Source organism: Triticum aestivum, chromosome 7B, assembly GCF_018294505.1.
Source record: "Triticum aestivum cultivar Chinese Spring chromosome 7B, IWGSC CS RefSeq v2.1, whole genome shotgun sequence".
Taxonomy (NCBI): Eukaryota; Viridiplantae; Streptophyta; class Magnoliopsida; order Poales; family Poaceae; genus Triticum; species Triticum aestivum.
The window spans coordinates 515911515-515938155 of NC_057813.1; the positions used below are offsets into that span (position 1 = coordinate 515911515).

General features: G+C 46.0%; 1 protein-coding gene across 3 annotated transcripts; it reads right to left on the reverse strand.

Moving 5' to 3' along the window:
* Positions 1–429: 429 nt before the first annotated feature.
* On the reverse strand, positions 430–26353 carry LOC123156924 (probable RNA-dependent RNA polymerase 3). Of its 3 annotated transcripts, none has more exons than XR_006478527.1 (19): positions 25860–26352; positions 24648–25329; positions 24384–24519; positions 23823–23906; positions 22976–23165; positions 10894–11110; positions 10407–10500; positions 10193–10327; positions 9095–9139; positions 8920–8991; positions 8179–8285; positions 7647–7795; positions 7242–7467; positions 6020–6245; positions 4969–5114; positions 3776–3941; positions 2473–2620; positions 991–1191; positions 430–905 (listed from the first exon to the last, which is right to left on the reverse strand). XR_006478527.1 is itself a non-coding variant. In XM_044575117.1 (19 exons), exons 1-19 carry the CDS (start codon positions 26161–26163, stop codon positions 636–638), a joined length of 3573 nt encoding a protein of 1190 aa, XP_044431052.1. In that variant the 5' UTR covers positions 26164–26350; the 3' UTR covers positions 430–635. The 3 variants fall into 3 exon arrangements, 1 of the variants encoding a protein (XP_044431052.1); XM_044575117.1 differs by having other exon boundaries at positions 991–1166; positions 25860–26350; XR_006478528.1 differs by lacking the exon at positions 430–905 and having other exon boundaries at positions 1032–1166; positions 3776–3924; positions 25860–26353.
* Positions 26354–26641: the final 288 nt, after the last annotated feature.

Here is a 26641-nt window from a genome sequence, read left to right on the forward strand (position 1 = left end):
GAGAATGGGCTCCGGCTGGACGAAGGGTTTATATATGGACATTTTTAGTCCCGGCTAGTTATACAAACCAGGACTAAAAGTCTACCAATAGTCCCGGTTACAAATCATGACTAAAGAGGCTCGTGGGGCTCTAGCTTGACACAAGTCTGCCACAAACTAAGACTATAGATATAAAATGAATCAGGACCAATGATACCCGGGCCCCCAACCGCTTCTAGCCGTTGGAAGCGGGACTAATGATCACATTAGTCCCGAACCGTAATCAAACCAGGATTAAAGGGGCGGATGAAAGGTTTGTTTTCTACTAGTGTATAACTGTGATGCACCTTTCCGGGCGTATCCTAGAGAGCAACATGGATGGCCTACTGCTGTTGAGAGACGGGCTCCGTTTTTGCGGAAGGGTTACCCAGGCAGAGGACATGCTCTCCGTATAGAGAAGGTCTTTAATTACATGCATGTACACATAAATACACATGCACCAGCAATTCAAACTTGTACTACACAGGTCTGTACGCGTACACCACAATGACACTGCTGCTACTACTACGTACTGTACATACATAGATAATCAGATATCTACTTAAAGCTATATATATACTCTGCCTATAGCGCTATATGGCTGCATGCATGCTATGCTACGCACCGAGGTCCTTCCTGAAGGCGTCGCGGAGGACCTGCATGTCGGCGACCACCCTGTCGCCGCGGCGCTTGATCAGGTAGAAATCGCACAGCGCGCGGCCGGCGACCCTCCACGCGAAGCCGCACCTTTCGACACGCCTTCCTTCGTCGTCGCACCGGCACCGCACCGCGTGCTCGTACACCAGCTGGTAGATCGCGCAGGCCTCCCTGTAAACGGCGAACGGGTGCTTGTGGCTCTCCTCCAGCTCCGCCGCGTCGTACAGCATCTGCATTGCAACCCAACCCAGTTCTCACGAGCCAGTCAGGGAGTCACGACTTTGTTAGCCAGCAGTGGACTGGTCCACGCTTTACCTGCTTGTATTTTTGGTCCAGCTCCCGGAACCTCGCCTTCTTCTCTTCTTTAGAGATTGGGCGATTACGGTCCAATAGCAACGTGCTCGCTGTCCGATACTCGTTGTAACGGGGACCCCACATGTTGCGTTCTTCGGCTACTACTTCCTCGGTGAAGCATGTCAGCGGAGTTATATCTGAAGAACAGAATGGAGACGCGAACTTATGGAGTATCAGAGTCTAAAATTATTTTACCACATTGCTGATGATAGTTGGCATGAAAGTGCTAACTGATCTTACCTTATTTCTAACCAGATTATAAGCTTTATTTATTAATTTATGTTCCCATCTTAACTCCTAGCACAGCCATGCCTAGGGTGCATCTTTCTCACCCAAACACACGCAACTGGAAATGCATAAACGGCAAAAACCATCGGATTCCCACCGCTGTGAATTAATCAGATAGAGATATCTAACTGTTGTAGCTGTATAACAAATTATGCAACTTTATATTCCATCGGATTCGGTCAGGTTATATAGCAAAAATTAACGATGTTTTTTTCTATGCATGTACTCCCTCCGTTCCTAAATATAAGTCTTTTTAGCGATTTCGGTAGGGATTACATACAGATGTACATAGACATACTTTAGAGTGTAGATTCACTCATTTTGCTTCGTATGTAGTCCACATTGAAATCTCTAAAAAGACTTATATTTAGGAACAGAGGGAGTACTAGCCAAGAATTATCATGAAAGAGATCTTGTCCCTATTCTCTCTACTCCGCATACCTGGACTCAGGTGAGTTTCTGCCACAGCACAGCACTACCGAAAGCCCAGAGAGGTGTGCGTCTTCACCCTACAGCCTTTACAGAAGTTTGCAAAACGCCTGGCTGGTCACTACTTATCCTCGATAGTCCTACTGTAATGCATCAAACTACGTCACCGATGGCGTTATGCTAAATCCAGAATTTCCATAACTCATAGTTGCCTGATGGCCAGGATTCATCTTTGCTTGAAACTGCCTAATTGCTTTGACAGAGATACTTTCAGCACTTGCAAATTCAGTGCAACCAAAGCACGTAGGAGCAAAAGAGAGGGCAGCTGTATACTGGAAACTGGCAACCACCAAACCTAGTTAGGTAAAAATTAATATCATCGAGACACATCAGACATGCATCACAACGGCCCAAAGATTCCACTATCGTGTCGCCGGTTGATTGAGCCTAAATTTGATTTTCTAGCAAATCGAGGAACTAATGGTGAACAGACATTATAACATTACATATAATCTCTCAAAAGCTATTAGCTCAGCACAGATGCCCCTAGTCTGGCTACTGTGCGATTATATAATTGTACTATAAGTTCCACATTTTTTCCTCTGCAATCGTTGCAGATTGTACATATATAACACATGATTGGTAGAAATCAGTTTCAAATGAAAAACATATATGCTAGCTAAATAAGAGGTTATATAGAGAAAACAACTAGAAATATCAACTTACTGATTGGGTGAGCTGCTTCAGGCTGATGCGACTTTGCTAAATCATAGATTTTGCCCAGCACTGATGTGGAAGTGTAGGGAGGTGTAAACCCTTTCCCTTCCATAAAGTGTGGATATACTTCAACCCTCAGATGACGAGGCATAGTGATCTATTTGGAAGATGGATGAAGAAAGAAAGTTTAGCTGAAGTACAATGTATGTAATATACATTTTGTTGCAAATCAAAATGAAACTATTAAGAAAGACAGTTAACGTCCCGGTGATGAAAGCATACAAAGAATCATCCACTGTATGCAGGTTTTTTATGTAAGCTACATCGTCACTGTACCTGGATCATCACATATCCAGTCACCAATATTAGCTAAAAGTACACTAGCAAATTGCATCGGTGGTTGATTAACTTTGTGTTGTGTTGTGATTTGAGTTGAGTTGTCATTGTAAGATACCTCCTGCATAGGCCTCTGGGTCCTTTATATAGACGTCTTCTCTTAGAAGAGTAAGGTGTGATCTCTGATTTGGGCTTAGATGGAGCCAACTAAGGGAAAATCTCCTTATAGTTGGTTTAAGTGCCAGATCCATAAGGAACATGACCTATCCATGCCAAGTCTTCCCTGTTACGACAGGATAGGGGTGTTCCAGAACCCCCTGGGCCACATGTACAGATACGTCATCATCATATGCATTGCACAGTACTACCTCCGTCCTGTTTTATTGGTCCGCTTAGTATTTTGTGTCAAATTTTGACCAAGGATTTAATTAACAAAATGTTAATGCATGTCACAAAAAATAGTATCATCGGAAACTATGTTCAAATACGAATCCAACGATATAATTTTCTATGGCATGCATTGACCTTTTGTCATTTAAATGTATGGTCAAATTTTGACACAAAATACGAAGAGGACCAATAAACCAGGACGGAAGTAGTATTTATATCGATTTTTTCTACCATACATCATCCACGAGTTCATATCATGGTTGTGAATAAGGGTAGCAGTAGTAGGGATAGAAAATTATAGAGGATAGGGATTAGCAACTGGAAGGGAGGGTTGTTACATTCTTTTTCTTAATCCCAAAATACTAGCTACCTTTTTTATAGAGGGCTTTGATCAATTTCCTTATATCCCAACTCAAGTACTCAACTAAATAAATAATTGGACTGGAACACAATTAAAGTCCATCCTTACTAACTCATCACCACTAATTCCGTAACACATAACGTTTTTGGATGTTTAATCCCATACCAGCAGGTGAACAGTAAAAATCACAGTAACTATAGTGTATATCGACACAGGATTTCAAACCTTGTTCCCACTTTTCGGGGCATCCAGAGCCTCATAGTAAATGTCAACCAATTCAAGCATCTTAGCCTTTATCGACTCCCATTCTTTTTTGTCTTCTTGAACTTCACATGTCAGTAGCCGATCCATATATACCAGCCAACAATCTGCAGCTGCACCCAGCACATAACTGAAGGAAGGAACAATCTCAAACAACGTTAGACCACATAACTTGCATAGCTCATATATAATACAGGGTCTACAAAATGGTCATGGCAAAACTAGAAAACTACAACATGCTGAGCAGATGTAATATCAAAATATATGTGATGTTATCTGTAAACAAATAACCAATACTTTTTTTACTGGACACTGTAAATATAGGACATAATATTTTGAAACGGTAGCATATGTCAACACTGTTCCTTTTCTCTTAACAAATTTATCTATAACTAGAACTTAATGTATGATTATGATGTAAAGTTCTTAATAACAATGATCTTGGTCCAAGAAGGTATGATGATGGTAATTTAATATGTGGTAGAATCTTATTGTTCAGCTTCATGCACTAGCCAACGCAACCAAAAGTCTGAACTGATGGAAAGGGCTAGGCAATCCACATATACACTTCAACACCCCGTCTCATGTGTGACGCGGGAAGTCAACACGTGAATAGAACACCCCCTCTCACGTGTGACGCGGGAAGTAAACACGTGAATAGACCGAGGTATGGCTCAAGAGGCCTATACGTGGACATAAGAGGGGGGCAGCAGCAATTTTTGAATAAACTGCGAAAGCCAGGACTTGAACACAAGACCTTAGGCTCTGATACCATGTTAAGCTTCATGCACTAGCCAACGCAACCAAAAGTCCGAACTGATGGAAAGGGCTAGGCAATCCACATATACACTTCAACACTTATTAATCATAATTGACTTCATTATAGATGTACACATGTCGATTTGTATGATCTTCGCCACATGACCTGGATCCTGTCAGTTTATGTCCAGACTTGGTAAATGAGACAACCATTGTATATTAAAAATACAATTTAGGTAACTCGAACAATATTTTAGGTATTTTGGCCTTAAATTATGACACCTCAAAATTTCGATGGCCTTTCAATGTCAAGACGCTCTGCGGGCTTAGATGCATAACAGAAATAGCAGATTTAAGTGCCCATGCAAAAAAAAATAAGGATTACGAGTAAATAATACCTTGGTGTAAACCTAATTCTAAAAAATTCACGGAATAAAATGTGTTCCAGCTTGGATTCATCATAATCCTGAGGCTTCTCTTGTTTAGCCTTCCTTGGAGGGTTTCTTGGATCCCATGGTTCCGATGGTTTGAAGTACTTCAGTAACTGAAAAGGTCATTTTAATGATAGTTACAATTCTGTGCAGAGTATGATGTCACCAAAAGTCCAAAACAATTTGGTGCCAAATGTATTGAGTATCATGCACCACCCAAAAGCCCAGCATTTATACTTCAACACTCTCCCTCAAGTCGGACTCTCTGATGCCTAAGACAATAAGACGTGAACTGCAAGTGAGCTGTATGTTCTGTCGAAAGAAAGATACGAGTCAAGTCTTGAACTCAAGACCTCTTGGCTTTGATACCATATTTAGAACCAACCAGTGCAGCCAAAAGCTCATGGTGACAGGGAAAGATGGGCAGTTTACTTAACAAAATGATGCTTCAAAGATACACTAAAAAATTCTGAAAACACAACGCAAGGTACTTATATTTTAGAATAAAAAAAGGTAACCCTGAAGGACACAAAACCTAATTTGTATCATTAACTGAGTTAAAAAGAAGTCAAGACATTTGGATCAAATGTACCTTTCTGTTAAAAATACCAGGAAAGATTATAGGAACAAATGAGTAGTAAATATAGGCTATATCCTGAATGATGCAACTTTCAGAAACAATATTAGCTATGTGATGTGTTATTTATCCACTAGATGGTAACGTTTAAATATCATTGTTTTATTTTGAAGTGAGACAAAAATATGCATTTTATATAATTTGCAGAAACCCTGTATAAATAAAATCAGCAATGCGTGTAGTAAGTAGGAACGGAATTCAACTTGCAGAAACCCTGTATAAAGAAAATAAGCAATGCATCCCAAATTCCATGCTCTAGGAATAGATGAAATATATACTCCGTAATAAACTAGTGTGCAATATGCTCCAAAGGATTATGTTTGTTAGCAAGGATAGCAAAAATAAACAGTTCACTGCAACATGTCAGAAACAATGACCGACCTGTGGGTTTCTCGAGACCCAGTACATGTCACCATCAAAATCACCACCTGCCATCTCATCAGCTAGAGATCGTGGTCCAGAAACAGGAAAAAGAATAGCATATTTGGAGTCTCCCACGAAATCCTGTATAGCCTCACTATATGTGGCTGTCAAGACATGTATATCACCAAAATGCAGCCCAGGATGTCTATAGACAAGAACCTCTCCAGAAATGGGGCCATGGTCCCTGTTTGATGAGACATAATTAGTAATAAAAGGAACAGACGAACACTTCAACCTTCTAATTCCCTTCAAAAGGATGGTATGGTCTATAATTAAATCTAGAACATTACCAAAGTCTAGAAGTCTCACATATTTTGTGCCCTGGCAATATGTAATTAGTCACACATACTTAATCCAGCATGAAAACATATCATCCACCAAGATCAGACCATGCATTTATTAAAACCATGTTCTAACCAGTCTAAATAAAAAAGGTACATCCTGAAGTTGTTGCTTCCTTGTCAGACATTCTTCTTTAAGGGCAGGATGATCATAGAACTATTGAAGGACTTGAAAAAAATCAAATTGATGTACGAAGTGTGTTCTTTAATGCATTCATGAAACAAAAGCATAAACCTCTAGTCCATATGAAAGTGCATAGTTGCATACACCAACTAGTTCACCTAAAAGCTTAAGCTAGATGATGAAGAACAGTGATCAACATACTTACAGTCACACTCATGTCTAGGCTCCTTCAAGCCTAAAATATGGACTAGAGTGAAGTCAGTGAACTGCAATTATAGTTCTTAAAACTTAGTTACTAAGGATTTGAACTAACACCCCTCGATCCTGGTCCTGGTACACGTTGAGTTGCAAGCACCAGCTAGTTCATCCAAAATATTATTATTTTTTATGGGAGAGGGGGTGGGTGTGGAAAGGTCATCCAAAAGTCTAAGCTGACCAGAAAAGGTGAGCAATATACCAATACTTAAAGTCTAAGCTAAATTTCAATACATTACCTAACGACTCACTGGTTTACAAACAGAAACAAAATAATGTTTAAGTCCTGCATTCCCCTTCTACAACAAATTGTAACATGATAAACAGATCAAGAGAAACCAATATCCTGTTTATGTAAAATTACAAGATTATGGCAGTCGGAAAAATTGAAAAGCATAAGGAAGAGATAAAGGAAAGACCGAGCAATAGAAAGGATATGGTGGGTTACTGGACCACTTACAATATCACACAGACTTCATGGGGCTTTAGTGTCCCTGTAGGATCTGTTGTGCCCATCAGATAATAACACTGATCGACAGGGAGCCTACCTTGTTTGAATCCTTCTCTTTCCTCTTTGGTCATTGTCGTAAGCTGGTGCTGTAAGTATGCCTCATCTTCTGGTCGAATTCCAGAAAGGATCATCCGTGCAGACATTAAATCATCCATGTCACCGTGGTTAAATGCAACTGTAAGGGGGATCACATTAATAGAAATTGCAAGTGAAGGCATAACTGCCACTAGATAAATGCATACTTGAGATGTTAAAAGTAACAAATTCCTAAACATCAAAGAAATGCAGCATATCCCATATTTATAGCAAAATGCAGCATAATTACGTGCTCCATTCATGATATTTCAAATTAACCTTCAAGGGAATCTCTAGTTTTATGGCGAGCTTTCTCAACATCTTTTAGTGCCTTCCCTAGAAGCTCCATAAAATAATCCGCTGGAACCCCTCCATATTGAAGCAGCGTGATTAAAAACCTTGAAGTCAATGCCCTTTTGGGTCGGTTGCTGGAAAAATGTTGTGAAGTGCCAACAAAAGGCAAGAATTTCATTAGCTGTAGAGAATGCTCAGAAAAATATCTCAACATTTATCAAAACCGTAGCACTACCACTACAAAGAAATTAACTCTGTGACTTCAGCTACCAAACTGATTCACAGAAAGCTTAATCAGTTAGTTAAGCATGGGTGACCTTAATAATACTATAAAATCGAAGACAAAACATGTACCAAGTAAAGAACTGCCTTTCACAGTTTCATGGGAACTTTCCCAGTTCTTGCTAAAACCAAAGTAGTTTAATGATCGCATCTAAAATTCTAAATTATGGCCTATGCAAGATATCCCCCCTACTCATATACTCAAATCTAGTAAATGCATATCCAGGTTACTTACCTCGTTGAAACAATTTCCAGTGAGTTGAAGGAGTGCCCACCTGATAAACTAGGATCTGAGTTTACTTTTATCATTGATGGTCGTATATGGATAGTCCTCTCAGGAAGCTGCAATACATAAGAAATATATTCTTAAAAAATGGTAAGAAAAGTTCAAAATTTGACCGACATAAAGTGAACAAAAATGATGTAAAAGAAAACCAATAATTGATGTGATTGCTCAATTATATTACTAGTATTGGATTCTCAGGCTGTCATTAACTCATGGTATTGTGTAAGTTGTGGGCCAGAAGTGTTGAACGTGCGGGAAAAGGTACCACCAACAAAATGGCAGATGGGAAAGATAGGAAATGAAGGTAATGTTTCCATGCAACCATTTGTTCACTAGAACTGCTAATCTGCTAAGAGCATGGCTAATAGTATAGCCAATTGATGGCCATATGATGCTGTCATGTCATTTATAGACATCATACATAGTCAATCATATGATGAAGTTGGCTATTATACTAGTCCTTTGTTCCAGCCTCTCGCATTCTCTTTCTCCATATTTATTACATTTGCCTAGGAGCATGTGTAGAGGTGAGCTCTTGCATGAGAAACCACTCCCCTCATTTTTTCTTGTCTTTCTCCTCCATATAGACAAAAGTGTCACGTAAGCGGGCTATAAGCCCCTTATTATACTTGCTCTAAACGATAACACTCCAACGACAATAAACTCAAGCCATTCATGATAAATATATACCTTTCTAACAACAAGAAGGGTTCCCTTTACAGCAAGTCCATTATAGAACATACGGACCTGCATAAGAAGAGGCTAGAGAGAGGAAGGGGAAGAGCAATACACTGTTTAGTTATCTAATGGAGCATTTGAAAAATAACAGAGAAAAGATCATGATATTGTTTACTCCACAGATTACATGATCATCGATGTCAAATTGATCCTCCTTTGAATCCACACTATCCTGTGTAAGTTATAATATAGAATTGAATAATAGTACCAAAATAATTAATAAGAAAACTAAAAAGTGAAAAGCAGGGTTAGCTAGAAATAGCAAGCAACAATTTTGATAACTATTAGCTATTTCCAAAACATGATTTTGGGGTAAAGTTAACCACTAACACCTATTTGTTAGTCGAGTCCACAAATTTCTCATCCCATCTTAAATCTGTCGTTCTTTTAAACAATAATGTGATGGACTTGATGTTGTAGCATGATATATTGCAAGTTTGCAACCAATGGTAACATCATATGGTGTATCACAATCTACGGATGATGTGTTTGCTGATCTAACATGGTCGACATGCCAGGTTGTTTAAGTTCAGTATGAGATTAAACAAGCAGAGGGACACAATCATCTAGGATCTAGTGGAGACAAGTCTTATCAAAGTACAGAACGTTATGTTCCACTACTAACACAAGTGTCCATATTATTAAGCTCATTAGGATGTGTGCCATATTATTAAGCTCATTAGGGTGAAAAGTTCAGTGCCGTCCAACCCATAATGGATGCTTTAGGTGAGTTGCAAAGTAAAATAAGGTACCACCAATCTTTTCCACAACTGAGAGAACAATTGGTGTGACCGATGATATTGGGTGCCAATGAGCTTCCACTATAATCAGTGCCCGAGTGCAGAATGCATTCTATGGAGAACTTAAAGCATAGCATGGTGAAACAGCTAAAAGTTTCAAACCGCACTGATTCAAAATTCAAATTTACTATGTGTCAAGTTTGTATTACTAAAAGGAGCTGTGCCATGTGTGTATCCAAGTTTTCTTTTGGCATATCAAAATTTGCCCAAATGAGTTATCATTATCTTCACAAAACCATAACCTTCAGAGACCTAATATATAGTTCAAATATGGTAAGTGAGAAATAAAAAAAAATCATATTTTCTGACAAGATGCACAATGGGGTGTTGAAATATACTGCCCGCCTCTCTCCATCAGTTCGGACTTTTGGAGCAACTGGCCGGACAATGAATTCAATATGGGGGACGGGGAAGCACACACTCACGTCATGTATCCTCAAAAGGTTCCCCTTAAATACATCTGTAGGGCATTTCTTAGCTAAATCTTCTGATATTAGGCCAGTCCCGTCAGTGTGGATCAAAGCCTCCCTATGCTTGAGAACAATGCTTCCGTTTTTATCCTGAAATATTTCATTGAGTATACAAGATAACAATATATTCTAGTAGCAAGCCAAAACATCAAAGGAAAGAGATAGTAACCTTGCAAGGTACATCATCAACAATTACAACGTCAATTTTTGATAGGGCTTCACCATCGAGTAGTGTAATAGTTTTGGACAATACCAAACCAAACCTGTCATTCCCATAAACCAACTATATAAATTTACCCTCCAAAAGAGAGTGGCTACAACCACAGACAATGACAAAAAGTGAAACAACATCTTATGTTCATCTCCATCGTATAAGGCATTGTAAAATCCATGCGCAGTAATATTTGGAAAACTGAAAGAAACAAGCAAAAAAGAGAAGTGGGCAATGACTTGCACCAAATGTATCGCCAAATATAGTCAAACTTCATGTTTTCACAGTGTGGCACCTCGTTTTGGTTATTCTGTAAGTAGTCCAATGCAGAAAGCAAGAGCACAAGATTTACCAACAAGTAACAACATGAGATATCCTAGAATTTATGATTAAACGTATGCATTATTAGTGATACTGGGTAGCAAAAGTACATAAGATTGCTAACCTGGCCACATATTTTGCCACACTGGGGACAGTGTGTACGTGCATAAAAAGCTTGCGGGCATCACCAATTGTTCTCTTGGAGAGGATATAAGGCACACCCTTGTCCCAGTCACACTCGGTGCGAACAAAGTAGCACCTAACAGTAGAAGTGCATTTCTTGTTTCTCTCTTTCTTTTTTTCCGCTTTTATTCTCCTTTCCCTCCCTCCATCTTTGTAAACTGACAATAAAGGCATACCAGTCAAGACCATGATACAACTGAATCAATTTGTAGTTATAAATGACGAATGACCTTTTTTACAAAGATATAGTAGCACTAACAGTACAGAAATTTTCCGTGCTGACTTGATCCATAGATCTGTGCTCTCACCAGATGCTGGGGACAGCATTGAGAAGTCGGTGCCGTTTTCAGCATGATATTCTTTGCAGGATGTCAGGAACTCAGGAATTAAATTTTTGGAAGGTTGAGAAAGGGCAAAAGAATCAGAGACGAGGGATTATCTTTTTGCTTCACTACTGGAATCGCCACCTATGCTGAGTGCCAAAAACACTCGGCAAAGGGCCTAAAACCCTCAGCAAAGGCTTTGCCGAGAGTTGCACTCGGCAAAGGCTACCCGGCGTACACCTCTCAGGCAAACAGGAATTTGCCGAGAGCCAGAACACGGGCACTCGGCAAACTCTTTCGCCGAGTGACAAACAGTTCGCATCGGCAAAATAAAGGGACTCACATACAACAGACGGAAACGGAGGTTGCCACATGGTCTCTTTGCCGAGAGGCCGAGAGTGGCTCTCGGCAAAGCTAGCCAATAGGAAGCTGTCACGTGGCAACCACCTGACAAGCAGGTCCCACAATATACGCCGAGCGTAGCTTTGCCGAGAGCGGCTCTTGGCAAAGTTAGGGAATAGGGAACAGCCATGTGGCGAGGACCTGACAGGCGGGACTAGGGGTGGGCATATTAACCAAGAACCGTTGCACCGAACCAAAAGAATCGGGACCGAAATCGAATGGAACAGAACCGAAAAGTGTGGTTCCTATTTCGGTTATTAAATATATAGAACCGAAATTTATTCTCTAATTTCGGTTTTAACACTTGGTTAACCGAAAAGACCTAATAACCCGAAACTACAGACCACGCCTCACACCTCCTTTTTTTCTGTTGAGAAATACGCCATGCACCTCCTGCATTCTCTGCCCCCGCTGTCCTAGGCCAATTGGCCCAGCTAGCCCAACACGGCAGCTCCAAGTCTCTCTATGCCTTTTTCACTTATCTCAGTTTAGCACCACTCAAAAAAAAAACTTATCTCAGTTTAGCCACGTACACGTCTGGTATGGCCCAAAAAGTGTAGCAATCGGCCCATGCAAAAAATTTGACCAAGTAGTACGTCAGCTTGTGGTTTAGTACCACATCGGATAGCCACTGAGAAAGGAAGCGTAAGAAAGACTATAAAACGTACTAGGTAGCTAGCCATTTGTTTCAAGTGCCTGCTCGTACCAAAACGTGCGGAGGTAGACTAAGGAAGAAAATGTATTCTTGCGCATGAAGTTCGGATCTATTCGGTTGGAACCGATGAAAGAACCGATTGTTCGGTTCCAAGAAAATTCGGTTACCTAATTCTGCAGGAGCCGATCGTCTGCAATTTTCAACAAACCGATAAACTTTGTGACCTGGAAAACCGAACCGATCGGTCCGGTTAGACCGAATGCCCACGCCTAGGCGGGACCCACACCATATGCCGAGAGCTCACTTTGCCAAGAGAGACGCCACGTGGCAAGCATCTGACAGGTGGAGCCCACAACATACACCGAGCACTATCTTTACCGAGAGCAACGCTCGGCAAAGCCAGCCAGTAGGAAATAGCCACGTGTCCACTACCTTACAAGCGGATCCCACGCCTTATGCCGAGCCACAACTTTGCCGACAACCACGCTTGGCAAAGCAAGCCAATAGGAAACAGCCACGTGTCAACCACCTGATTGTCGGGTCCCAGAACATACGCCGAGTATTGCCTTTGCCGAGAAATCAGCCCGGAAGATACTTTCCGACGTCAAGCACACGATACAAGGCCGTGATGCAATGTCAGACGCTCAATGACAAGGGGCTTAAGACCAACTTGCAAGACCAACTTGGAGAGAGAAGAATACTTGTCGATGGTAAGTGACAACATTGCTTGCTAGTACTTTGAGTCATCTGCCGCTTGTTACATGCATTAGTCAATGATTCGATTATGTCTGACTAGGTGAAGGAACCCTTGATCAAGGAAGATTGTTGGTAAGCCCTGGTTGACATGTGGTGTGACCCAGCATGGCAGGCGCAACATGTGGAGAAGGGGAACGATTGCGCGAAAATGCCAGGCCCAGCACATGTCCAGGAGAGCCGCAACCTAACCACTTTGAAGCAACACATGGTATGTGGAATAAGATGTTAACTTTTCACGGTGCATCTCCGTTCATTAAGCTTGATGGTTACTCTTGCAGGAGGCGGAGCTTGGTCGCCCGGTCTGCATCCTAGAAGCCTGGAAAGAAGGCCACAAGGGGAAGGATGGCGTCGAGTTCTGCAGCCTGTCGGCGAAGGAGAGGTACGGGACCTTCAAAGAGGTCTTCAGGAGGTGGGTAGGACGCTGAACCTACGTCCAAGCCACTTGATCCTGAGTTGCTCATCATTGCTGGCGAGGGGAAGGGCCATGACCGCCACCTCCTTGCATCGCAAGCTCCATGAGATACGCGCGCCGAGCACAAGCTCAACTCCGTCCATGCAGAGTCGCCCAACCGCCGCGTCACATGAGATCACACGTCTCAAGGTTAGCATCATATCCATTCATTTGTCCATGCCTCGAAATAGCACCCTTGCAACCTATATGAGCCTAATGCCATATTACAGGTTTTATCGGACCAACGGGCTGCTGAAGTGGATCAAAGGCAGCAAGCTGAGCAAAGGCGGCAGGCTGAGGAGAGAAGAGAGAAGTAACGAACAGAAATGAACAAAGGTTCAAATTGCTCGAGAAAAAACTAGAGGTAGAACATTCTCTAAATTTGGCCCCATTCATTATATAGCGATGAATAATGCTCACATGACTCTAATCTTATAGGCTCCTAAAAAATCTCAAGGCAGTGGAAACAATGCCCCTCCTCCTCCTCCTCCTCCTCCTCCTCCTCCTCCAAAAGGTTAACCCCATGGAAACAATGCCCCTCCTCCTCCTCAAGGCGGTGTATGAAGATGTGAACTTCTGTGTGATGTGCATGTGTTTTGCAAGATGTGAACTTCAATGAATTAACCCTGTGTATGAATATGTGAACTTGTGTGTGATGTGCTCGAGCAATTTTTTTGCTCTATGAACTTGTATGAAACAATGGCCTATGTGAACTAGTTTGAGTTACCTTATGTGAACTAGTTTGGGTTATGACTACGTGTGTGTTGTGTTGCTCGAGGAATTTCTAGGGAGCTCCTAGCTCCCACATTCATTTGATATGATAACATTTGTTGCACTAAAGATATAGACAGAATATGTATCTAGTTGTTTTCAGTTGCAGGGATTAGATAAGAAATAGCTTCACAACAGAAGCAATGGGACATATTACCGAGAGCAACACTCGGAAACACTCACTTTCACGAGCGTCGCTCTCGAAAAAGGGGTCGCCTAAGCACTTTAACTACTGTAGTGGTTTTCTTTTCCGAGGGACGCTCTCGTAAAAGAATGGCACTCCAGTAGAGACATTCCTTTCCGAGGGACACTCTCAAAAAAGAATGGCTCGTCAACACTCCATCTGTGGCATTCTTTTCCGAGGGCGGTGGCTCTCGGTAAAAGTACCTCTGACATGTGGGCCAATGGGTCCCACCGATCAGTTTCAAAGCTATCAGTCAACAGTGGTATGCCGAGCGCAGCTCTTGGCAAAGGTATCAGTCAACTGAGTGTCATATTATTGTTTTTAAAAATTTAACAAATAATTTGAATGTTTCTGTGACAGGTTTTTAAGCGAGCGAAACATCATGCTCTTGATATAGATAGCAGAAAGTGACGGTGCCGTCAGTTGCAAACGGGCATGCCATGTGGCTTCTCTTTGCCGTGTGGTACTCTCGGCGTCTGCGCCGTTTGCCGAACGTAGTTTGTTCGCCGTGATTCTATGTCAGCAACGTCATCTAGTTGCCGTGAAGCCATGGTTGCCGAGTGTGGCCCTCGGCGTCTGTACGTTTGCCGAGTGCCCATGGTTTGGCTCTCGGCGAAGAGCCGAACACCCGACGTATAGGAAAATTCCAGTAGTGCTTGGACTAAAAGGCACGATTCTTTTTGGCTTAAATAGCACATATAGGACTCAACAGGACTGAACTCAAACTCAAAAACTTAATGCACTATGACTACTACATGGACACCATGTAGTAAACTTACCAAAAAAACAGAAGGCCGTATAGCATACATTTTGGATTGATCATGTATTGTGTGATTTCTCTTTGCCATGCTTAATTCTCTTGGTCCTTAGTACCATAGCATGTATGCCATCTTGTCTCACATATGGTATAGTAGATTTTATTAATAACTGTGGACAAACCAGGAGTAAACTGAAGAGCTGACCGAGATAGTGAGATATGATAGGGCCAAGGTTGTTTAGCTTTACTTGCCCACGGGATTTCTAGTGTATACTAGCACGACCCATCTAGTTTGTGAAGGATTAAGCTAGCCCTTTGCGTAGCTAGCTTATCTGCGACGTGTCCGCTCCCCCGCCGCCGTCGACCCCCTCGCCTGCCCCCGCCGCCGCCAGGCGCGCGCCTCCAGGCCCTCCCCGCTCCCCTCCCCCCCCCCACCCTGCGACGCGCTCGCTCGCGCCGGTGGGGATCCTTAGCTGCCGCCGCCTACCCCCCCCCCCCCCTGCCGCCGCCGGAGAGCTCCGTCGGGCGAAGCCCGGTGGGCGCGGCCCTTCTCCCCCCTGCTCGTGGGACGCCGGCGCGGGGCGGCCTCCTCGAGCGGCGGCGCTGGACATCGCGGGGTTTAGCGGCTCGGCGGCGGACTCACGAGGCGGCCGGCTGGTGGCGGCGCACCGGCGCCCCGGATCTCGCGCGCGGCGGGGCGGCTGCGGCGCTCCCATCTCGGGAGGTGGCGCGCGATCGGCCTCCTGCTGGATCCGGCCGGATCTGGCGGTGGGGGTTGGCCGGCGGCGCGTGGCGGCGGTGGTGCGTGCCCTGCGGCTACAGCGCTAGGAGCTCGCCGGGCGACGCGGGTAGGGCAGTGGCCGGGCGTGGCCATTGCTCCGGCCGTGGGCGGCGACGTGTGGAGGTCCGGCGGTGGTGGACTCCCAGTGTCGTGGCGGCTTCATGGTGGCTTGGCGGATCTGCCTGTGGCGGCGGCCGGCTTCTCCGACGTCGGCTTGTTTGCGATCGGACCGTTTTGTCCTTCACCCCATCTCCTCGGCGCCCGGTCGCTACTCCCTTCAAAGGGTTGGCCCTTTCCCAGTTGCGGTCCATCGCTCGTCTCGCGCCCGGTGCAGCAAGACCGAGCTCGTCTCGCGCACAGTGCCGCAGGACCGAGCTCGTCTCGCGCACAGTGCAGCAGGACTGACCTCATCCCCCCCATGGTGCTGCAGGACCGAACTCGTCTCGCGCTTCGGGCTGCAGGATGGGTCGATGGATCCCAGTGTTGGCCGACCTATTAGGTCTCGACGCTGGGGTGGACCAAGGGTGTAAAGGGGGTCCTTTTCCGCTCGTCTCTTTGGTTGGGGTAGCGGCGGGTCTCGGGTGCGGTGGTGTCAAGGTCTTGGATGCCGGGACGGCAGCCCTGGTGGCGGTAGCACGGTGCTCTTGGGCAGAGCCCGTGTCTTGGCACTGCCCGGTGGCCATGGGCGGCGTGGTAGCGGGGGTGTAGCGTTCGGTGGCGGTGAGTGTTGGCCGGGGTGAAAACTTGCTCTATCTTTGGACACACCGGCGACGGCGAACCTCGTTCCCTTCTTGAAGGCGTCGTCGCGGCTCTCACCACCCATTGTGCGGCTCCAGGGGAAACTCTGATCCTCGGATTGGGCGGTGGCGGCGCTCCGGTGTCGTATCCTTCCTGAAGGCGCCGCCTTGGAGTCCACAGTTCGTTGTATGCGGCTTCATCTCTTCGTGGTACTTTGCTAGGAGTGGTGTTGCTGCGCTCAGCGCTTTTGTATCCTGCCTTGGGTGTGTGTGGTGTTGGCGTACGTTTGTTCCGGATGATGTTGACCTTTGCTTTATATATAAAGCAGGGCAAAAGCCTTTTTCGGTAACTGTGGTCTAGATGAAGTTCAATATTTTGGTTCTCCCTAAAGATCTTATTATCTAATCTGTAGTGTAAATAGAGACTCATTTTCGTTCAACATGAATATGATATCAGTTACTCTGGTATACTAAATACTCCAACTATGAAAGCTACAATTGACTTCAGTATGATTGTAGAATAGTAGTGGAGTAAATATTTCAACAAGCAATTACTTTGTTTCTTAATTTATAGGCGTGCAGAGCTCCTGTGGGTTAAAAAAACACCAATTACTGAGGTTTGTTAGATGAGAATATTGGGGCAACTGCTCGACACCCTAAGGGGGTGCGGCTATCTCATTATATATAAGTACCAAAGGGTACAAGTACAAGGTATATGCACAAGTCTACGTATACATATACAGTCTAACACCCTCCCTCAATCTTAATTGTGGCCTGAAGTACAAACTAAGTTAAGATTGCGCATGCAGCCTACAAACTGTGGTTGTGGAAGAGGCTTCGTGAAGATGTCAACAAGTTGATCCTTTGACGAGATGAACTTGATGCTAACTAGCTTCTGTGCAACACGCTCTCGAACGAAGTGATAGTCAACCTCAATATGTTTCGTTCGAGCATGAAACACCGGATTCGACGACAGATATGTAGCACCAATGTTATCACACCAAAGTACTGGAGGATGAGCTGAAGAGGCTCTCAACTCTCTCAACAAAGACTGAAACCAAATGATCCCCGCCGTTGCATCAGCAACTGCTTTGTACTCAGCTTCCGTACTGCTGCGAGACACTGTAGCCTGCTTGCGAACATTCCAGGCGATCAGGTTAGAGCCAAGAAACACTGCATACCCCCCCCCCCCCCGGTGGATCGCCGGTCATCAGGACTACCAGCCCAGTCTGCATAGATGGCGCAGGCTGCAGAAGCAAGCCATGATAAGAAGTGAGGCAGACATAACAAAGAATCCGCTTCACGGCTGACCAATGAGATGTCATGGGTGCATGGAGAAACTGACAGACACGGTTGACTGCATAAGAAACGTCTGGTCTGGTGATAGTAAGATACTGGAGACCACCAACAAGACTGCGGTACTCAGTAGCATCATCAGATGAGAGAGGATCTCCATCAAGAGCAGACAACCGATCAGTGGCCGACATCGGAGTGCTGGCAGGTTTACATTTCAGCATTCCAGCACGACGCAACAAGTCCAGAGAGTACTTCTGAGTAAGAGTGAGCCGAGCAAAAGAGCGTGAAACCTCCAGACCAAGAAAGAAGTGCAGAGCACCTAGATCCTTGACAGCAAAATCACCACTCAAGGCAGCCACAAGACGATCTGCAACAGCATTTGAGGAACTGATGAGGATGATATCATCAACATAAACCAGCAAATACATCATAACCTCAGGACGCTGAAGAAGAAACAATGACGTGTCAACAGTGGAGGGAATAAACCCAAGCGCCCGGAGAACAGAGCCGAGGCGTGCATGCCATGCACGGGGAGCCTGCTTGAGCCCATAGAGCGCCTTAACCAGACGACAGAGATGGTGAGGACGGTCCGGATCCACAAACCCTGGCGGCTGACGCATATAAACCTCCTCCTCCAAGACTCCATGCAAGAAAGCATTCTGCACATCAAGCTGACGAAGGAACCATCCTCGAGTAACAGCCAAAGACAACAGCAAGCGAATGGTAGTGGGCTTGATAACCGGACTGAACGTGTCTTCATAATCAAGACCATACCTCTGTTTGAAACCCTTGGCAACGAGCCGCGCCTTGTAGCGCTCAATAGAACCATCAGCATGTCTCTTGACTTTAAAAACCCACTTGGAATCAGTAATGTTAACACCAGACTGTGGGGGAACAAGGCGCCAAGTGTCATTCTGAAGCAGAGCCTGAAACTCCTGTTCCATTGCTGCACGCCAATGAGGAATAGCCAGTGCAGCCTGAAAATGATGAGGCTCAGCAGTGGGATCAGCAGTAATGTGTGCCATGCAAGCAGCGAGCCATGCGACAGTCCCGTCAGTGCGCTGCTTTGGCTGGAAAACCCCGTTCTGGCTGCGGGTGCGAGGTCGGAGAACATCAGCAGCCGGCTGTGCTGGCGAGACCGAGCAGCACAGGCGACGGCACCAGAGACGAGGCGGTCAGCGAACCAGCCCGCGGGGAGACCGGTGGGGTCAAGGCAGTCCAGGCCGGCCCATCTGGCGCGGGCGAAGTGGCTGCCGGGCCGGGCGAGGTAGCCAAGGGCCCAGCCACCAGGTCGGGAGAGAGCGACGCCCACGGGGCGGGTGAGGGCGTCCCCCGCGGGACGGATTCCACCGAGGCGGGTGAGGGCGTCGCCCGCGGGGCAGCTGCCACAAAGCCGGGCGAGCCCGCGCCCGTTATGCATGCCCCATGCAGCGGATCCTCGTCGCGCTCCAGAGGCACTCCTCGAGCTGGAGTAGCATCCGGCACCTGTTCATCAAGTAGCTCGAGCCGAGCACCACGTCCAATACCTGCAGCATGATTAGGGAGCAACACAGGAGCATTTGCAACATCCACAAATTGGTCAGGCAAAGATACGATGGAGTGAACAGGTGGCATAGGAGTTGCAGAGTTAGTCGAAAGTGCATGAAAAGGAAACACATTCTCATCAAAAACAACGTCACGAGAGATGTAGACGCGATTGGTGGGAACGTGTAGGCATTTGTACCCTTTGTGAAGGGAACTATACCCAAGAAAAACGCACTTTTTAGACCGAAACTCTAACTTACGTTTGTTGTATGGACGCAAATGGGGCCAACATGCACTCTCAAACACTTTTAGAAAAGTGTAGTCTGGGATTTCATTGAGCAAGAGTTCAAGAGGAGTTTTCATATGCAGAAGTCGTGAGGGTAGCCTGTTTATCAAGAAACACGCGGTGGAGAAAGCATCACTCCAAAACCGAAACGGCACGGAGGCATGAGCTAGCGAGGTAAGGCCAGTTTCTACAAGATGACGATGCTTACGTTCAGCGGTTCCATTCTGCTGATGTGTATGAGGACAAGACACACGGTGCGAAATCCCAAGCTTGTTAAAAAAAGTATTGAGGTTGTGATATTCAACCCCCCCCCCCCAGTCGGATTGAACATGAATAATTTTCTGCTTAAGGAGACGCTCAGCATGTGCTTGAAACTGAATAAAGACATCGAACACATCAGATTTTCGCTTAATAAGATAAAGCCAAGTAAACCGACTATAAGCATCAATGAAACTGACATAATAATTATGGCCACTAACGGATGTTTGGGCATGGCCCCATACATCAGAAAACACAAGCTCAAGAGGATGTTTCACAACACGACTAGACTCTGAAAACGGAAGTTGGTGACTCTTGCCCTGCTGACAGGCATCACAAATTGTTTCAGCAGTTTTATTGGACACAACTGGTAGTTCATGACGATGTAGCACATGACGAACTATAGGAGCAGCAGGGTGACCAAGGCGCGCATGCCAATGTGTAGGTGACACACGAACACCGCTGAACGCCTGAGGAGAAGACTGCATAGAAGATGTGGGCAGCGCGTCAAGTGCATATAAACCATGGCAAAGACGGCCACTAAGCAGAACGGCCCTCGTGTCCCGATCCTTGATAAAGAAACAAAAAGGGTGAAACTCAGCAAGGACATTATTATCACGAGTAAGTTGAGGAACAGACAACAAACTACGTGTAGCAATGGGAACTCAAAGCACATTAGAAAGATGCAGTTTTCGAAAGTTGTGTGCAATAAGTGAGGCCTGACCAACATGGGAGATGTGCATACCTGCTCCATTGGCGGTGCGAACCTGATCATGACCGCGATATGGCTCCTGAGTGGAGAGCTTGCCCATCTCGCTGGTGAGGTGGTTCGTAGCTCCCGTGTCCATGTACCATGTAGGATCAATGGAGTAGGATGGAATGCGTCCGTGCTCATGACTCGTCACCGCAGCAGCCGCCTGCTTTTCATTCCCTTTGCCGTTGTTGCCTAGGCCAAGGAAGTCTTGCTTGTAGCGACGATGACAGCGGGAGGCTATGTGATGCTCAATGCCACACAGTTGGCAGGCCTGCTGGGCACTGCAGCAAGGGCAGCAAGCCACCGGCCGAGACCCACCAGTGATGAATGGTGCGGTGCTCCGTGAAGTCGGCTGAGATGAAGCTGTCGGCTTGGGGGGGAGCGACGGCTTCTGTGGTTTGCCGCTCCTGGTCGCGGCATTAGCGGAGGCAAAGCTCGGGGAGGCACGACGCGCCTTGATGCGTTGCTCGCAACCAAGAAGGCGCGCATAAAGTTCCCGTGGCGAAAGAGGCGCCTCGCGACCATGAACATTCTCGATGAGATTATCATAGTCATCATCGAGGCAATTGAGCACGTGGGTGGTGAAGTCCTCACCTCCAAGTGGCTGACCGATCGAGGCCAAGGTGTCAGCGAGACTGGACATCTTGTTGAAGTACTCTGTGATGGTCATGCCGTCGAGCTTCGTCTCCCCCAACTCAGTGCGTATGGAGTGAGCACGCGCTTGAGATTGGGAAGCAAAACTGCTGTGAAGCGCAGACCAGGCCTCCCGGAACGTCGCAGCGAAGATGACAAGCGACGACACGCTCGGGGTGAGCGACGACTGGATGGCCGAGAGGATCGTCTGGTCCTGAGCCACCCACACGTGATGAGCGGATGATACGGCGGCGGACACGGGATGGAGCCATCAACATAGCCCTCCAAATAGCGTCTCCGGAGGAGAGGTAGCACCTGAGCCCGCCACGACAAGTAGTTGTCCGGCGTAAGCTTCACCGGAAGGAGATGCGAGAAGTAAAACGGCGATAGAGCCGGAGCGTAGCCCGCAGGAGCATGTGTCGGGGGCGCATGAAACCCCATCATCGGATCAGCATCAACGTGAGGAGCAAGCTCATAGCCAGTGGCAGCCGGGGCAATCGGTAAACCGAGCGGGGCCCCCAAGGGCACGGCGGGTGCCGCGCCGTGAGCCGCCCATAGGGCTGCGGGTGCGACGGGGCCACCTGGGACGACGTAGGCGTCGATCCATAGGGTGACGCCGGCCAAGCAGGAGGCAGCGGCGGTGCGGCGCCGTAGGTTGGTGCAGGGGCGCCATACCACGCGCCGTAGGGCTGAGGGGCGCCGTAGGGCTGAGGGGGAGCCACCCCATACGCAGGCGGCGCAGGGCCGCAAAAGGACGGCAGCGCCAAGGTGATGGTCGAGGGAGCAGCGCCATGGGAGGCGATCGGCGACGGATCGCCCTACCCGCCCTGCCCGTCCTGCCCGACCAGAGGGCCCGCGGGCGGCAGAGGTTGCCGCCAGGCGGTAGCGAGCGGGTGCGAGGCAAGGAAGGGCAACGACGGGGCGATCGGGGCGACGGCGCTGGAGGAAGCCGGCGCGGCGGCGGCGTTGGAGGAGGCCATCGCGGCGGCGGCGGCGGTAGGAGATGCAGCGGAAGACATAAAACCCTAGTCTGATACCATGTTAGATGAGAATATTGGGGCAACTGCTCGACACCCTAAGGGGGTGCGGCTATCTCATTATATATAAGTACCAAAGGGTACAAGTACAAGGTATATGCACAAGTCTACGTATACACAAGTCTACGTATACATATACAGTCTAACAAGGTTCAGTTTGTGGTTGCTGAACTATGTTGTGCTTAACTTATTCTAAAATCTGCTGCAGAAAAATAGCCACGAAAGCAGGAAAAAACATGTTAACCAAACTGGAGAATAGATCCAAATGGATGCTACACTCTTTAGTGATGATAAAAAAAACGCTCCTAGGCATGTGCTTAAGCGTGTGCTTAGGTGAGATAGGCGCCAGCAAGAGGAAAAACAAGGAATTTACGTCTAGTAAAAAATTTAACCTTCATTCCAAGACACTGAAACTTACTCAAAAAGCGATAGCGACGCAAACCCAAGATGATGCCATCTTCAAAAACGTGATGGTAAAAGTGACAGCCGGTTTCGAAGTTATCACCAGCATTGGTGTGCCCAGATATATCTGAAAAGTTCACAACAAGAACATTGTCGTCCCCAACAACTTTCTGTAGACTAGTCCTTGTGTTCTCTATATATGGCCCCTGAAACCAAAATAAAATAAAATAAAGTTATATGCAATCTCAATATACTGGTAACCAATGCTCAATATGGAAAATAGAAGAAAACAAAAAAGAACATTTTACATATGGTGTCTCTACGACTCTACCTATTCACAGCAAGTCAACAACTAAGACTAGCATTTTTTTAATGACTGTCAAGTGAGATCCTCCACAAAAATCGCAGTTGATAATTTGAAATTAATATAGAAAAGAATAGGCAGATAAATTCATAAATATTCTCCAATGTTGCAACGCTAGAGAAGAAATGACACATGAACTTGACCATCCTTAATTTCTTAAATGACTGAGCAATTAAAATGTTCAGCTAAATATTTGATTAACAAGATGTAAATACCACTCGACAGCTGTGTATATATAGAACACTGTTTTGGTGCCCATGAGTGCCTACATTCATGTTTCTGAAATGTACATGATGATATTTAAACTTTGCACATACTAATAACATTGCACACGCTACATCGACGAATTCTCAGACTAATGGAGCATCAAATCAAGCACTTTCTACAAAATAGGCCACCCGTGAGCATCAAATAATTTTCTAATTAGGAGATTTGGAAAAACTGATGTGTATCCTAGAGTAATGGATACAACTCAAGAGAACAAAGTAAACTTCCGAACCTTGAAAACCGTAACTACAGAATCGCCTCTTTGCTCGATATGGCAATGGTACACTCTTGTCTTGCTTGGGTCCCAATCAAGATTCTACAAGTATCAGTTCAATGATAATTCCATGAGACGCATGCTGGCATTTATAGAGAGAGAACACGCGGACAAGGAAAATATATTTGACTTATCCAAATGGGGACTATAAATTTCACATATCAATAGGCATCAAATGGTGGGTGCTATTGCAACATGAGCCTACAGGTGCGTTCCCGGAGATGCATAATATGGGCTATGGCCTAAACATATATTCTCATTAAACTTATACATGAGTCAGCAAGATAAAAAGGTAAAAAATTCTTGGTTTTTAAGTAAACTGACTAAATATCCACAATTAACAAACAGAAAGTTATCAAAGGCAGAGCACAGAACGGATATATCCATCAAAATAGAAGAAACTATGCCATAAATGGACATGTAACAATATTGGGTGGGTGGGCGCGTGAGTCATCCTGTATTAGCTGTATACATGATAGGCAGTAGTAAACATAACAGATAATAATAAGAGAACAAAACCTGTCTCCTGTCACACTCTGCTAGAAACTCGTGACCAAATTTGTTCCATATTTCCAACTCAAAACGATCCATGGGCAGTGAATTCAAGGACCTAATATAGTCCTCATGTAGTACACCCACGTCTTCTATCTTCTTCCTACAAATGAGGGCAAGAGATCAGTAGCAACATAATGAAGACAGCAGATATCCACAACAATAGGTGCGCGCGTTGTACGGTAGCTTATTTGTTCGCTAAAGGGAAATATAAACCAAATTAAGACTTACCCTGCAAGATAGACATATATCATGAAAATCTGAACAAACTCTAGCTCTCCCAACGCTAACAACTGACGGCTCGCGGTTGCCCTTGATGCGTTTGCAGTAACAAGAGGGTCTGCTGGCATCATGCACTCCATGGTTGGTGATGCTTGGACCCCCACAGTTCCTGATGGGCACCCCATCTGATGCACACGCCTTGTGATCTCGCGCACTGGACTTGGGGTGGAAACCATCCTTGGAGACGTAGGAATGATCTGCCGGACCGGGCTATCAAACACCATGCCGAGGCCAGGGCTCCCAACTTGCACCATAGCCTGGTCTGGCACCCCATGGGCCAATGGCGGGGTAGGACTACCAACCTGCAACGGTTGTACCTGGTCTTGCATCCTGAAAGACGGATGCTCGACAAACTCTTCCATTCCTCCTTGGTTTGGCATCACGGGTAACATTTCTGGGACATTGCAATCAGGTTTATCAACCTCCATTGCAACTGGGTTCGGCAACAAGCAAGCAACTGCCCGAACAGGGCTCCCGTTGCTGTTGCTATGTAAACCGTGAGGCGTCTGACGGGCAGGGCTTTCGACCTCGATCATGGCATGGTTTGAGAGATTGAAAGCCAATTCACTGCCTGGAGCGTTATCGTCCATTTGAACATCATCATCGTGCATTGGTCCCAGTACAGAGTCATCTGTTGGATGAAAGACTTCATGATTAGAGTACTGTAACCGTGGTAACACATGGTGGTAAAACGAAGAAAAATAACCAGGAGAATTTTGATTCAGAGAAAGGTGTAGATTGGCATATCAGAGACATTTTTATTGCAGAACACACACGGATCAGATGAACTCGAACCCAACAAGCTCCAAAACAATAAGGTGGCAAAGAGGAAGTCGATCAATGTGCTTGATTGCTTGAAGCAGCAATCGCTGTAGCCACGCAAGCCAAGTAGAATTAAATTTCAGTCCAAGAACAGGCGTCCCCCCCTCGCAAAATACTATGCTAAATATCAGTAGGTTCGAACAAACCAAAATCAGTACTAAAAAGGATCTTTGAAACACCATTCCGCTGAAAATGTAAGTTTTAGCACAGAGAAAACCCAAAAGCCCGCCACGAGTGGAATGAAACCCAAATAAGGGCGAAAAAATCAAACAGAAACGATTCCCTCCAAAACGACCCAGAATAGCAAGTCCCGAACCGGAGCAGCTAAGCAATCCGCACCTCCGCTGGAGGGGCCGGAGGCGTAGATGGCGCTCTCGGCGCTAGGGGCGTCCGGCGCGTTCCTCGCCGCCCACATGATATAGCCGGAGAAGTTCCGGACGGGCTTCCGCGACTCCCCTATCAGCCGCAGCACCCGCAGCGCGGCCGCCTCGCCGATGTCCGCGAGCATCTGCCGCGCGCGCGGGTCGGCGTGCTGATCCAGCCGCGCCTCGATCTGCTGCAGCTCCCAGCCCACCGCGGCCGGGAGCGGCGGGGCCGGCGGAGCGCGCATTTGCGCCGGGGAGGCCGGGCCGGGGGTGCTCATTAGGGTTTAGTGTTTAGGTCCTCCGCTCGCGTGAGGCGGAGGAGCCAAAGGGAGACGGCGGCGGGGCGTGCTCTTCCCTCTCCTCTCCACTCTCTGCCGAAGCTTTCTTGGACGATGACAGGAAAGAGTTTGGGAACAGGGGCGCCAGAGCAGAGGAGGAGTATACGGCTTCAAGGCTTCGAGGAGAAGGAGGTGGTGCGGCAGGTGGGCCCGGCGTTCCTTAAAAAAAGAAGAATGGCTGCACGCTGCAGCCCGAGGAGTCCACTCGTTTGGCAGTCTGTGCAGCAGCTAGAATAGGCTAGTAGAAAATGCGTGAGCAGTCAATTCAAGCAGTCAAACAATGACCTCTTTTAACTCCATTCGACCCTTACTGCCGCCTGGTTTATTAGTTTTTTTATTTTGTGCAAAATTTTGACCTTACATTTAACTAATAAAATGTTAATTCATGTCATAAAAAATAAATAATTAAAAATTATGT